General features: G+C 35.7%; 1 protein-coding gene across 1 annotated transcript in view; it reads right to left on the minus strand.

Moving 5' to 3' along the window:
* The window catches only part of ISPD (isoprenoid synthase domain containing), a 390,875-nt gene that overhangs the window by 227,101 nt on the left and 148,115 nt on the right, over nt 1–15,659 (minus strand). The window contains exons 7-8 of the mRNA XM_006880260.1: nt 7,625–7,717; nt 6,921–7,013 (exon numbers count right to left, since the gene is read on the minus strand). Of these exons, the coding sequence (XP_006880322.1) occupies nt 6,921–7,013; nt 7,625–7,717 (186 nt within the window). The remainder of the gene's footprint in view (nt 1–6,920; nt 7,014–7,624; nt 7,718–15,659) is intronic.

Genomic DNA, 15,659 nt, shown 5'->3' on the forward strand with positions numbered 1-15,659 from the left:
GATCTTCACAATTACTTACTATACATCAGAGAGCAGGACAATGACTAAGGATGACAGACAAATTGAAGCCTTTGAGTTGTGGTGCGCGAAAAGAGTCATGGACTGCCAAGAAAACAAATAAGTCTGTCTTGGAAAGGGTGAAACCATGTTTCTCCTTGAAGGCTAGGATTTTAAAGCTCTGTCTCACATAATCTGGACACATCCAAGAGGGACCAGTCCTTGGAGGAGGACTTTATGTTTGGAAGGGTGGAGGGACAGTACAGGAGAGGAAGACCTTGGGTGAGAAGGATTGATACAGTAACCAGGGTAATGGGGGTAGGTGTGTTGGAGTTACTGAAACTGTCTCAGGACAGGGCAGGCTTCAGAACTCTTGTACATAGGGTCACTATGAATCGCAAGTGATTGGAGGGCACATAACAATAGAAATGTTTGCAGCAGAAGACTGAGGACTACAGCCATCGGTATGGATTCCATCTCAACATCAAGAAAACAAAGTCTATTTAGCCATTAAGCAACATCATGATAGATGTCAAGAAAAGATTGATGATGTCAATGATTTCATCTTTCTTGGATCAACAACCAGCACTCTTGGTAGAAGCAGTGAAGAAATCAGGAGACATACTTCATTCATGTATTCTTTGATCTTCTGAAAGATACAAGCATATTAAGTTCTCCACACTTTCATCAAGCAAGGTTGTGTCTTCTGCATAATACAGACTATTGACGAGTCTCCCTCTGATCCTGATGCCACATTCTTCTTCACAGAGTACAACTTCTCGTATAATTTGCTCAGCATACAGTTTGAATAGGTATAAAGAGAAAAATAACCTTGACACACTTTCTTAATTTTGAACCATGGGGTGTTTCCTTACTCTATTCATACAGCAGCCTCCTGGTCTAGATTTCAGTTTCACATGAGCACAATTAACTGCTTTGGGATTCTTTTCAACGTTAGAAATAACTTCGTATGATCCACACACTCAAATGCCTTTGCATAGTCAATAAAGCGTATATAGACATTCTTTTGATAATCTTTCCACCAGGATCCATCTGACACCAGCCATGATATCCCTGGTGCCACAACCTCTTCTAAATCCTTCTTAAACTTCTGGCAGTTCCCTGTCTATGTACTATTCTGTCTTTTTAAATTTCCCTTTGAAGTCTTTGCTTACCTCTTTTATGTCATCATTTCTTCTATTATCATTAGATATTCCATTTCAAGAACAAAGTTCAGAATCTACTCTGTCATTTATTTTTATCTTTTCTTCTTTTTAATAACTTTCTACTTTCTTCAGATATGTCTTTGATGCCATCCCACAATTCTTGTAGACTAGGATGTCTTTGATGTCACCCCCACAATTCATGTAGACTTTGATTCAGTGAGTAAAAATCTATGCTCTCCAAGTCCAGGTCAGATAAACTCAAGATCATAAACTGACACTCGTGGAATATTTTTTTCATTTTTTCAATATCAGCTTGAACTTATATATGAGCAATTGATTATCTGTTCTGCAGTAAGCCCCTGGTTGTATACCAACTGATAATATTGAGTTTCTCCATATCTGTTTGCACAGATGTAGTTAATTTGATTGCACTGTATTCCATTTCATAATCTGTACGTGTATAAATATCATTGTTGTTGTTACTATTGTTCTGTGCCATCAAGTCATTTGTTACTTATAGTGACCCTTTGTACAACAGCCCTGACCTTGCTCTATTCTGGCCATTCTTGTCTCTGACATGCCTACCTTCATTACCCCAGTCACTGAATCAATCCACATCATCGAGGGTCTTCCTCTCTTGTGTCATCACTCCACCCTTTCAACCATGATATCCCTCTCCAAGGACTGGCTGTTCCTTGCAACATGCCCAAAGCATGTCAGACAAAGCCTCAGAATTCTTGCTTCCAAGAAGCAGCTTGGATTCACCCACTCTAGGACGAACCTGTTTGCTCTCCTAGCAGTCCATGGTATATTCAATACTCTTCTCCAGCACCACAGCTCAAATACATCAATTCTCTTTCTATAATCTCTAGTCATTGCCTGTTGTTAAAATATATTTCTAACAAATAAGTCATAGATACTGCAAAACTCTACCCTGCAATCTCCAAGGTTTTCTCTATAACAAGGGCTATATTTTTCAACTAAAATCCTTCTTTGTTCTCAACATTTCATTGCAATCACTAGTAATTAATAATCAGGGCATACTGATTGCATGTTTGATCAATTTCAGAATAGGGAAGTTGCCAAAAATACTCAGTTTCTTCATTTTGGCCTTAGTGGTTGGTATGTAAATTTGAATCATTGTTTTTACTCTTCTTCTTTGTAGGCATATAGATATTATCCTATCATTGACAGAATTATACTTCAGTTCAACTTCATTGATCATTTCAGTACACTTTCTTTTGTTTTCCAGTAAATTTTCATTGGCTATGAAAAGTTTCTTCTCAAAGTCCAGATAATTACAGCAGAACTATTTTGCTATAGAAACTATGATAAACTAGTTTATCTAATAATATTGCAGAGTTTCTAAATAATTTCTAATTTTATTATATACTACTAATTTCTCCCCAGTTTTTGAAAAAGAATAATTAATTTAATGCCCATTGCATTCACCAATTTTGTTTACTGAAAAAGTAAGATTTAAACAATAATAAATGGTCAGAAATTTCATCTGATTCTTGTGCTAAGTAATGTTTCATGAGAATCTAGTAAGATTTAAAATTGGAATCTCCTCTTGACTTGGGGGACTGGAAAAGCATTTTTTGAGGGTTTGTTGTTGTTGTTATATTAAACAGAATCAATTGTGACTCATAGTGACCCTATTTACAACAGCTTTGAACACTGTCCTATCCTGACCCAGTCTTACTGTCCCTGATACACATACTCCCATTACCCCAATTACTGTGTAAAACCATCTCACCCTCGGTCTTCATTTCCACCTGTCCCTCCAGCCTTCCAAATACGATGTTCTTCTCCCAGGATTGGTCCCTCATGGACACACACTCAAAGTATGTCTGATTAATCTTCAAAATCCTTGCCTCCAAGAAGAAACCTGGTTCACCTTCTCCAGGACAGACCTATTTGTTCTTTTGGCAGTCAACAGTATGCTTAATACTCTTCTCTAGCACCACAAATACAGACTTTTAAAATAGTTTCAAAATAGCTATTAATTTGAATCTGAATGTATATGCCAAAGTTTCAGTAAGAGGAAAACTAATTTTTCAAAGATGTTGGCCTCAGAATAAAAAATGACAAAAATTGACCAATGATATTCAAATTTGTATGGCAATTCATAGGTTACATTATGTTCATGTGCCTCTCTATCCAAGAAACCAGCAATCTTTATAGCAGCTTTGCAGTGATATATATTTCAATGATATCAATTCTACTTACTTGGTATTAGAATTTTCCTATTAAGTTTACTATTAACCTAAAAAACTAATATTTTTAATTTACATATGAACTGGGAAAATAATTATTGTACAAATATTAAGTGTGGCATGATAACTGTCCAATCTAAATACATTTAAAAGCATTAAAAATACATTGAAATTAATTTTAAACAATTTTAATATCTACACACTCTTCTCAAACTAGTTTTAGGTCATGCTTCCACTTACTAGAGAGTCATCCAACCATTCCTTTAGTATCATATAGAATAGAGGTAGACAGTAAGAAATATGAAGCATAGAGAAGACAGCAGAAAATTAATTTCAAATATTCATGGGAGCAATACAAGGGTTTAGGTTAAAAATACAACTGAGGCAATGAAAAGGACATAAAAATGTAGACATTTAAAATGAGTTTCAAAACTGCCTAAACATGTGTGTGTTGTATGAAGAGAGGTAGAAGGAGAAAGAAGACAGGAAAAAGTTAAAGATGTTGGTGCGTGCCCCAACTGTGCCACCAGTAAGAGATGAAATCAATGCACTAAGTATTACATTTGTGATAGTGAATAGGCTAAATCTGAGAAGATGGGAAAGTGCTCAAACAGAAGTTTCTAATAGAATGTTTTTAAATGTCAAGTTAAATATAACTCAGGAATCACAGTAAAGCAAGGGAAGTGATCTTTGAATCCTCTCACCCACAGTGGGAATAAAAAGAATTAGACTAATAAAATAAACTGGCATTACTAGTATGAAAAGGGCTTAATATTGTGCTGGACAATTTACACTCATACACTTAAATCCTTACAATAACTTTGGGAAGTGTTATTATTAGCCTTGCTCCTAAAATGAGGAAATTGTGTCTGAGGAGTTAAGTAACTTGGTCAGAAATTTCAGGTATTCTGATTTCAAAATCCTTGTTTGGGGTCATTACTGCACTGATTTTGTGGTATAATATCTGGGATTATGGTATGAATGAGATACCCACAATAGCAGACGTGTAAAGGGCCAACATAGAATTTTATTTTCCAGAAGAATAAACAAATTTATTTTAAATCATGTGCATCCAAAGTTATTTTACAGGCAAAAATAGTAGACTTTCCCCCCCACCCCATTCATTCACTGTTGCACTTTTCTCTCTGTCCACCACTCCCCACCCCCAGTTTGCTCTTCTCGTTGAAAAACAAAATTCTTTCATTGTTATACAATCCCTCCAAACAAGTCCACTCCACTATGCAGCCTTCTTTCTGGACTCCTATCATGACAAAAATACCTAATCACATATCACTTTTAAACAGTTTTCTCCCTCATCTGTTTCAATGCAGTATACCTAATTTTTCCCATCTTTCTCAGTCTCCTCCCAACCCTGATGTCAGTCCTGCTTTACAACAGTGGCACTATTCAGTATTTGTCCTTTTGTGACTGAGCATAATGTCACTCCATAATTTGTCACTCAGCATAATGTCCTCCAGGGTCACTCATTTTGAATAATATATCATGAGTACCTTGTTTTTCAATGCTGCATAGTATTCCATTGTGTGAGTATACCACAGCTTCTCTAGCCATTCATATGTTGATGAGCACTTAGGTTATTTCCAACTCTTTGCTATTGTGAACAAAGCCATGATAAACATGGCTGTGTATATCTGCTTGGGTGACAGTTATGGTTTCTTTGTGGTATATTCCCAATAGTGGAATTGCTGGGTCAAATAGAATTTTTAATTTATCTTTATCTTACAGAGACTGGGAGTCTTCCCAGTTTCTGGTGCATTCCATAATGTTCCTAAAAACTTCAATGCAGGTCTATCTCTGAAAAATCAGTCAATGAGGGCTTTGGGTTTCCCAAACTGACATGGAACTTACTCTTAGGAAATATAATCAAATACAATGGGCCAGTGAAAGAATTAAACCTCCCCAATTGTTAATGAGTTTCTACTTGCATTGCTTAAGAGTTACTTATTTACACTGCCCATTATCTTTATATCAACTGCCTCACCTAACAAGAATCAAATTCACTAACTGTGTGATAGGCCTGAGATTTTGAACACTGGCAGTTGTTACACATTTCCGCGAATTTAATACTTTGAACCCTTTACCACAACAAAATGCTACCTACTCAGTTAGTGTGTGATGGTGTCTGAATCCAGTCCCTCCTGACTTTACTTTCTGATTTCTATTCCACTACACAATTTGATAGATCAAGCAAGTAAATTTTTTACAAAACATACTTAATTTTTTTCATCTGTGATAGAAAATGCCTTTCCAGAGTTTTCATGGATCATGTTTCAAGTAATTCTCTTTAATGAGTCATTTGCTCTGTCATGATGCTCATGGAACAAAGAACATAAAACACCACAATAAATTTCCTTCCATCAAATTTTTCCCTAAAATTTTTAAAATTTCTGTATTTTTCTTTTCTTGGCACCCTATAATTAATGCTACCTTTCCAAGCATGTCTTTCTTTAAAGAATAGCCTCTCCTAGCAACATCCCCAAAGCATGTCAGAGGAAGCTTTGTCACCCATGCCTCTAAAGAGAACTCTGGCTGTACTTTCTCCAAGACATATCTGTGTGTTCTTTTGGCATTCCATGGGATGTTCAGTACTCTTCTCCAAAATCCATCTCAAAGGCATCAATTCTTCTGTCATCCTTATTCATTGCTGTGCTCTCAGATTTATAGCAAGTGATTGAAAAGACTAGGTATGGCCTAAGAAGGTTGGTGAAAGAAGGGAAGACTGTCAAGTAACACAGTGACTGCAACAATGCATTCAAATATGTCAGAAAAGATGAAGATAGCACAAGACAGGACAGGGTTCAGATCTGCTGTTCACAGGGTTGCTATGAGTCATGTTTAGACTCAATTATACCTAACAACAACAACATAATATGCTGATAAGATTATTTGTTTTCTTGACATTGAGATGCAATCCATAACAAAGTCTGTATTCCTTGTTCCTCTGAAAGAACTGCTTCAAATACGTTTCCCTTTCAACAAAGCTGTGTCATCTGCATAACTCAAGTTATTGATGAGTCTCCCTCCAATCCTGATGCTACATTCCTCTTTATTGACTCCAACTTCTCAAATAATTGATACCATGACTGCCTCAATGAGCTTTTGTGTGTCAGGAAATGTGAGGATGGCACAGTTTAGAACAGGGTTCAGATCTTTTGTTCCTGGGGTCACTGTGTGTTGTACTCCACTTAAAGGCACCTGACCACAACCAGATTCTTCTCATGCTACTTAAACAAATACACAATTTGGGGTTTTCTTTTTGTTTAATTTCTTTACTGATGAAAAATGAAATTGATTCCTAGGTTAAATGAAATTTTCCAACCTATCAATTAAGTTGAATGACTGGAGTAACAAGGGCAGGCAGTCATAGCAAGAGAGTAAACTCAGACACAGACAAAGGAAAACAAAGATTTCTTTTCTAGAATTTGGGCTATGTTCTCAACTCAATAAAACAGAAATCAAAAAACTAAAAGGAAAGAAGCATAAATGTAATGAGAAAAATCTGTACTCATTCTCTTACCGAGACCACCACAACAGGGTATAATATGGAAAGACGGCTCTCCTCAAGCATGAGCAGTAACTTCTGGGTTTCTTGAAAATCAAAGTTTTGAGCCTAAAAGGTAGAACAAGTGAAAAGAAAAGAAAGTTATTAATGAATTTAAAATGTAAATCAAGGTGAAAAATTTGAAATTTTACACAAAAGTAAAAGCATTTATCAAAGTCTAATTTTTAATTATTTGGTATATTAAAGCAATGTTTTTACCCATATTTTTAACAGGGTATGTGTTAGGTTGCTAGCCTAAATGTCAGTGGTGATAAAAATGAGGCAATTTGTTCTTGTTAAAATGTATAGTTTCAGAAACAAAATACAGGGTCATAATGAATTAAGATTCACAACATGGTAATGAGTTTCAACTGGCTTCAGTATATACATATTGAAATCTGAAATACTGACTGGTTTAATCCTAAGACATATTATTTGCTTTATATTAGATACAAGGTAATAAAGTCTAAAAGAAGATAATTTTCTCATTACAAAAAATTAGCATGTTAAAAAATACTATTTCACTATTTCAAAACATAAAATATAAATTTAAAAATATATATTAAATAATAAAACAGCTATCAAAACATGGAATTCAAAATTTTAAGATCAATAAAAAATTCTAAATTTCATTTATACAAATCTCCCAGTGCTTTCAATCATTTGTATTTACTACTTACATTTACACAAACAAAATTGTAACATTTTTGCAAGACGACTTGCTGAAGATTTCCATCAGAATGATGCAATGCCCCAGATGTCACATTTACATGCTGAGGAGAAATATAATGGGAAAGAAGTTTACAAATTTTATAATCAAACATGAACATAAATAACTTCACTACAAAGGAGCACATAATTGATGCAGGAGAAGCACAGGAAGCCAAGGGACCATAGATAAAAAGAAATTAAGCTGCTTGCAGCACTATTCACAATAATAAATAGAAACTATGTCAACACCTAGGAGCATATGAAAGGAAAAACAAAAATTCAGGACATATATACAATGTAATATTATTCATCCAGCAAGAGAAATGAAGTCTTGATATATATTATAACATAGATGGAACTAGAAGACATTATGTTAAGTGAAATAAGTCACACAAAAAGGACAGATACTCTATGATATCACTTATAGAAAAAAGACAATAAAGGCAATTGTGTAGAGAACAAAGTTAACTAGTGATTAGTATGGGTAGGGGGAAAGAGTGAGGAGTTAACGGTGATGGGAATATAGTATATCATTGGTTAAGGGTAGTATCGCACTGCTGATTATTGTAAATGCTATCAATAAGCTATACACCTATACAAGTTTGAGCTTGCAAAAGTTGTATGATAGATATATTTACAACAATGACAAAAAAACCAAATGGAGCTTGTGAAGATGCTTATAGCCACTCAAAAACCTCATGGAATTCAGTTTCTATATTTGTAGGTTTGGGTTCACGGTTTCCTGACACATTTCAGTTAATTGACCTGATACTATGACTCATATTGCTACTCTGCCTACAAGTACACTGTGTGTTGCCTACTGTATTAAATAAGCTGGCAAGCAGCCACCCAACATATAATAATTGTTCTCAATTTTCTTAGAACAACAGGAGAAGAAATACTGGAAGACAAAGAGGATATAGGATGTGTTGGTGATAACCTCTGTGGACAAGTGACTCCATTATTCAGGAGTCACTTGCCCATCGAGGTGATTGTGTTAGCTTAAAAGTTGGCTTTTCTAGTCATTACATTAGCCTTCTGTGTTCTCCAGCTACCTTAACTGTTGATACATAGTCTTGCAAATCACCAACAGCTTTGAGACTAGGATAAAAGAGAGAGTGCAAGGCACAATGAGCAGCAAGACCTGAGGGAGACTGGAGTAAGACTCTGATGAGAGCCAGACAAGAGTGATATCCTGGTGAGAGCTGGTAGAGAGACTGTGGCATGCTGTGAAGAAACTGTGGCAAGGTGCAACAAGAGGAGCCCTGAGGTAAAGGCCACAGTGAAATGTTTTGCTGTTCTTGTCAGATGATTGAAGGACTTATAACTGCTCTAATGCAAACCTTTATAGATGATTTGGAGTTGACTGCTGAACTCAAACCAGAACTTTCACTAATTAAGGAACTGTGTTTTGCTTATGGCTTGGGACTGTTGGACTAATCCTAGACTTGTATTGTGAGACATTCACCGTCTCTCACACTCTCAATCCTATTTCCTTAATAAACCCACTCTTGATATCACAACTATGAGTAAAATCTGTGAGTCAACATCAAATATAGAACCCATATGATTGGGAGAAATAGTTGCAGGACAGAGTCGTGTCTGACCTAGCAGTTGTTTGGTGCTATAGATATTGATGCAGAAAATTCCCCTTTATTAAGTGGACAGAAGTCAAGCTCTTTACCCTCACATCATAGCATCCACTCCTTTTGCAACATAAATATTTTTATCAAAGACTAAAAAGCAATCTTTTATAAGCTTTCATTAAAATCATAATAAGGGAAAAAATGGAATTTTTATCAAATAGGAGAAATGTAGAACAATTTCAAATTGGCTTGTACTCTAGACTTCATAGAACCAGGAAAGTTGGATGAACTCCTGGAAGTACTGCTTTGAGATAATCTTTATTAAATCTTGAACAGAAAATAGTCCCTGATGTTGTCTTAAAACTGAGTGACAATTTTTAGTAACTAAAAATTAATTAGTACAAAAGGTCTTTCTCAAGTATTATACTCTTTTAAGAACTATCCATACAGGGTCAAATTGAAAACATCAACTCAAGACAGTTAGAAATCTTAGGGATCAGTAGATTTATGTTAATTACAGGGATAACCAAGAAAAGGGGGGATGAGTATGACTGAACAACTCATAAATGTAATCAATATCATTAAATGTAAATAAAAGCTAAGAACTGGGAACTAAGTGACTGCTACAGTGCTACCTCTCCTATAACAATGCCACATGTTTCCTCATTTCTGTGAGCTTGGAAAATCTATGGCATTCATTACATTTAGAACATGCCACAGTTTAGAAATTTGGAATACAATCTTCATTCTTTAGCAAAAGACAAAACTCTACAACTCTACAGTTATCACCAATCCAGTAGTCTAACTATGTATATGTTTGATGCAATACTTCAGAAGAGGGCAGAAAACAGATTTTTAGATCTTGGCTCTTCTAGGGAAGTCACTTGACTTGTGAACTTTAAGAATTGTATCTCAGTTTAAAGTTTTAACAGGGTGTAAAAGTAAAAATTTTTTTAAAGAAGCAATGTCCATAGTCACACACTGATTCTAAAATACAGATGAAATCAGATCTCTGCTGTGAAACGCTCAGTCTGAAGTCACTTTGAGGTTGTTGTTGCTATATGCTATCGAGTAGCCTGCAATTCATAGTGACTCTGTGTACAACAGCCTTAAACCCTGCTATATCTGTGCCAATCTTACTGTATCAGAGGTGTCTATCCCCTTACCCCACTTACTGAATCAATCCAACTCATCAAAGGTCTACCTCTCCTGCGCTTTCCTTCCACCCTCCCAAGCATGATGTCCCTCTCCAAGAACTGATCCCTCCTTGCTACATGTCTAAAGTACGTCAAATGGAGCTTCAGAATCCTTGCCTCCAAAGAGCAGCCTGACTTCACCCTATTCAGAACAAACCTGTTTATTCTCCCAGCAGTCCATAATATATTCAATACTCTTCTCCAGCACCAAAGCTCAAAGGCATCAACTCTCCTTTTATCATCCCTAGTCATTGTCCAGCTCTTGCATAGCAAGTAATTGCAAAGACCATGGCCCATATCAGGCACACCTTAGTCTCCAGAACGATATCATTGCTCTTCAGTACTTTGGAAAGGACCCTAACAGTAGACTTTCCCAGTGCAATTCATCTTTTAATTTCCTGGCTGCTGGTACCAAGAAGGTTGATTGTAGAGCCAAGCATACTGAAGCTGTGAACAATCTCAGTCTCTTCATCATCCATCACAATGCTGCCGATCAGTAAAGTGGTGAGAATCTTTGTTTTCTTGATGTTGAGCTTTAATCCATATAGAAGGTTGCAGTCCTTGACTTTTTGCAGCAAACACTTCAGGTCCTCCTCAGTTTTAGCAAGCAAGGTTGTGTCAGAAATGCATGACTCTCCCATGTATTCACATGTTTCACACAGGCTTTAAGAGTTAACTTGCTTTTGACTGCCCTTTAAGGAGGCTTGTATAGTAAGCATTTCTGCAAAAAAATGTGTAGTTAACCTATGAAAAAAGCAGGGTGTAGGGCGCCAAGCCCAGGACAGTTAAGAGTCACCACATACATTTTGACTAACCAAAGTTAATTGCTAGAGGCTTACTGTTGGCTGGAAGTTTTACTGGTAACATAGTCAGTTATATATTTTCTATGTGCTATGTATTATTTATTGCATCCAAAGAAACATTTAATTTTCAATAGAAGATAAAAATATATTTCTCCAAAAGCACCCTTATAGCTTTACAAATGTCCTTTTTTTTTTTTTTTTTGCAGTGGTACTTGTCCTAAATTCATTTATCTTGAAATTTTTTTTTTTTTTTTTTTGCAGTGGTACTTGTCCTAAATTCATTTATCTTGAAATTATAGTGGCCACCGTAGCTAACTAAGTAAATCAAAGCTATGATAAGTATCAAACAGTTATTTATTTTTCTGTAAAATCATGACTTTTTCCTTTGCTTTTTGGGGCATTTCTACTTTCACTAGTGTCACTTTTTATGGGACCCAGGTGTTACCCAAGGCTTATGGTATTGGAATAAGGATAAAAAGACTCAAGAATGCTGAAAGAGCACTTTTTACTATAATACATGGGGATAATTAGCCTGAGATAGAATTTTCTCTCTCAATATTGTGAAAATGGCAGTAGTACCAAAGGCAATATATATGTTCAATGCAATCCCAATACAAATACCAATGCCATTCTTCAAGGAGATGGAAAAGGTAATCTCCAGCTTCATTTGGAATGGAAAGAAGACCCAAGTAAGCAAAGCATTCCTTAAAAAGAAAAAATGTAGGAGGCATCTCTCTTCCTGACTTCAAATCCTACTACACTGCCGTGGTGGTTAAGACAGCATGGTACTGGTACAATGACAGACACATAGACAATGGAATTGAATTAAGAGTCCAGAAATCAGCCCATCTACCTATGGTCAACTGATTTTTGACAAGGAGATGAAATCAGTTAAGTGGGGAAATGACAGCCTTTTTAACAAATGGCGCTGGCAAAATTGGAAAGCTGTATGCAGAAGACTAAAACAAGATCCACACCTCACTCCATATACAAAAACCAACTCAAGGTGGATCATGGACTTAGGACTAAAACCAAGGACTGTAAACTTCATTCAAGAAAAGCTTGGAAGAACTTTAGTAGTCCTAATCCACAACATAAAAAGTCTTCCAAGTATCCTGGAAAATCTACAACAAGGAGAAGATAAAATAGGTGAATGGGACCTTCTAAGAATCAAATCCCTATGCACATCCAAAAACTTCTCCAATAGAGTAAAAAGGGAAGCCACAGACTGGGAAAAAATATTTGGTAATGACATGTCAGATAAGGGACTTATATCCGGAATTTATAAAATACTTGAACACCACAATAAGATAAAGGTAAATAATCCAATAGAAAAATGGGCACAGGATATCAACAGACACTTCACCGAAGAAGACATTCAGATGGCCAACAAGCACATGAAGAAATGTTCAAAGTCCCCAGCTCTAAGAGAGATGCAAATCAAAACAACTATGAGATATCATCTCACCCCAGTAAGAATAGCAAAATAGAACAGCAAGCAACAAATGCTGGCGAGGACATGGAGAAACTGGAACTCTTATTCACTGTTGGTGGGAATGTAAGATGGTGCAACCATTGTGGAAGGTGGTGTGGCGCTTTCTCAAAAAATTGCAAATAGAGATACCATTTGACCCAGCAATCCCATTACTGGGAATATATCCCAGAGAGACCAGGTCTGCCATCCAAGCAGATATATGCACATCCATGTTTATTGCAGCTTTGTTTACAATAGCAAAGAGTTGGAAGCAGCCTAAGGGCCCATCAACAAACGAATGGATAGAGAAGCTGTGGTATATCCACACAATGGAATACTACACAGCATTGAAAAACGAGGAACTCATGCAATATTATTCAAAGTGGGTGACCCGGGAGGACATTATGCTGAGTGAAATATCTCAGTCACAAAGGGACAAATACTGCATGGTGCCACTGTTGTAGAATGGGTCTGACATCAGGGTGGGGGTATGACAGAAAAAACTGGATAAATTATGCATATTGTATTGAAACAGATGAGGGAAAGAACAGATTAGAAGTGATATATGATTGAGTATTATGGTTAGCACAGGAATCCAGAATTAAGGTTGCAAAGAGAAGTGTACTTGGGGTGGGGGCTGGGGGGAAGGGACGTGAGAATTGTATACTAATGAAGGAATTTTTTTCTTTTTTTTTTCTCTCTTCGGAGGGGGAAGCGAGCTGGTGGGGAGGGGTGGGAAGGGAGAAAATTGCGGCAATGAATGAATGGAAATCCAAAACCTCTGTAAAAAAAAAAAATTAAAAAAAAAATAAAAATTAAAAAAAATAAAAATAAAAATAAAAAATCCATCTATGTGTAAGCATCACCATGAAGCACAACTTGTTTTGTTCAGTGGTCAACTACCTGCATCTTCCTAAGCAGATTTGCTTATGTTCCAAAAATTATGGGTAGAGATATTACTCTTCCTGGCACAGATTAACATGACACTGTTGAATGATATGGACAGTGCCTCCCTTTCTCCTGATGGGAAGAAGGTGGACAGGTTTACCAGCAGCCTCTACAGAAGACCTGCTTGTGTGTGTCTGTATTGTATCAAAGCAAGAGTTTTCTTCTTTAATGATCACATTATCTGGAAAGAGTATGCTTTAATTTCATCTTCTTGTAACAGTTGCAGTTTCAAAACCAGTCCCCTACTTTCTTCTGGATTTGCTATTGTTGTGAGCAAGAAACTGTCTTTTCTCCCCCCTGCTCTGACCCAGAAGTCTCATATCTTCTGACAATATCTATAGAACTTGATCCATCTAACTTGTTTACTTGCATGTAGAAATGTTAGTCTCTGCTCAGTTTCTGATTTGACAGACATAAAATAAAGAAATAATCCAATCTTATCAACAAATGTGTGTAAATGTATTTTGAATCCATAAAGATAACTTACTTTGAAATTCCTTTTGTTCATGAATAGAGATCTAGAATGAGTACAAAAGGGAATTTCTAATTTTGTGTTAAGTATTTTTTTTAAATAGGTTAAATTTTTAAGGATAAGTTAGGTAATATATTCATCTTTTTATTGCAAGCAAATGCTTAACAAAATTTGCTAAAAGGGTCCTTTTAAGAAAAATGTCTAAGTTCAAATAAAGTATCTATCTTTAAATTAAAGCAACATTAAAAAGTTGCTTTTAAAAAAGATAAAAAGCCAAGTATAATCATCTAAAAGAATATTCCTCATCTTGGGATAATCACCATTTTAGAAAACTATCTACGCACTTAGCAGACAGTAGAAAGAATGAACGTAACCAGATTTTTGCTTTATTCTATTTCCAATATATTGTGTAGTTCTATATCAGGATCTTAATTCGTTCCCATAGTTTCTCATTGTATTACTGTTTTGAAATGTCATTTTCGTGTTTTATCTTCCTAAATTAAGATTCACACTGGGTTCTTCAGTATAACACAAAAGTATTGGGGTAGTAGAATTAGAGTGGGTGTGCAGGTATTCAAGAATATCTTCCAAAAATATTTTAAGATTATATACTTTTGGTGTGAATTGTTGTGTTTCCTAAGAGGCTACATCAAAGACCTAAAAATTGATAGGTAATTACACATTTTCTGACTGACAGACTGCTGCAGAAAATAGTGAAATTTTTTTTCATAGATATTCTTTGACTTTCCCTTGACTTTCATTTCAATTTCAGTCTGTTTTTCTCTAAATCAAAATAAGAAAATTATCCAAATGCAATGATTCGCCTTTTTTCTTAATGTCTATGAGATCATTGGTGAGTTTAGACATTATGATGAGTCAATTTCTTGTTTGCTTTCTTTTAGTAAATGTGTTTGACTTTCTGATTTACTTTTTAAAAAATACTGGAAGAGGAATTTAAAAAAAATATTCTCAATGAAAGTTTACAAATCACATTAATTTTCCTTAGATAATCATTCATAGGCATTAATTACCATTGATTGATGCAATTAACTTTTTACAATGTCTAAGCAAACCCTTTTGTGTGTGTGTGTATATATATATATATCTTTTCTCTTCACCTACCTTCTCACTGTCTCTGTTAGTTTTTTCTTTCTCTTTTCTTCTCCTTCATTCCATTTAATCCATATTCCATTCCAGATTCTTAATTACAAAATATATAATGTCTGATTGTTTAAGCAACCTTCCCTATGTCATATATACCTGGTTGTCAACATTATTTTTTTTAACTATTTCAAGAAATGTTTTAATCTTACATTCTGGAAAAGGGGAGGGATGTTTGTTGTTGTGGACTGTAGAGTTAGAACTGACCCACAGCTGACCCTCTAGCAGGTTTTCAGAGGCAGTTAACTGCACAGGAGAAGACTGTCCATTCTGCTCCCTCGAACAGTGCGCCTTTGGGATTTCAGCACTGCTTCTTGCCACCAGGACACCACTAAAGTCAAACTTATTGTTGTGGAGTCAGGAT

The sequence above is a fragment of the Elephantulus edwardii genome, unplaced genomic scaffold, assembly GCF_000299155.1.
Source record: "Elephantulus edwardii isolate Elephantulus edwardi_28Jun2011 unplaced genomic scaffold, EleEdw1.0 scaffold00007, whole genome shotgun sequence".
Classification (NCBI taxonomy): Eukaryota; Metazoa; Chordata; class Mammalia; order Macroscelidea; family Macroscelididae; genus Elephantulus; species Elephantulus edwardii.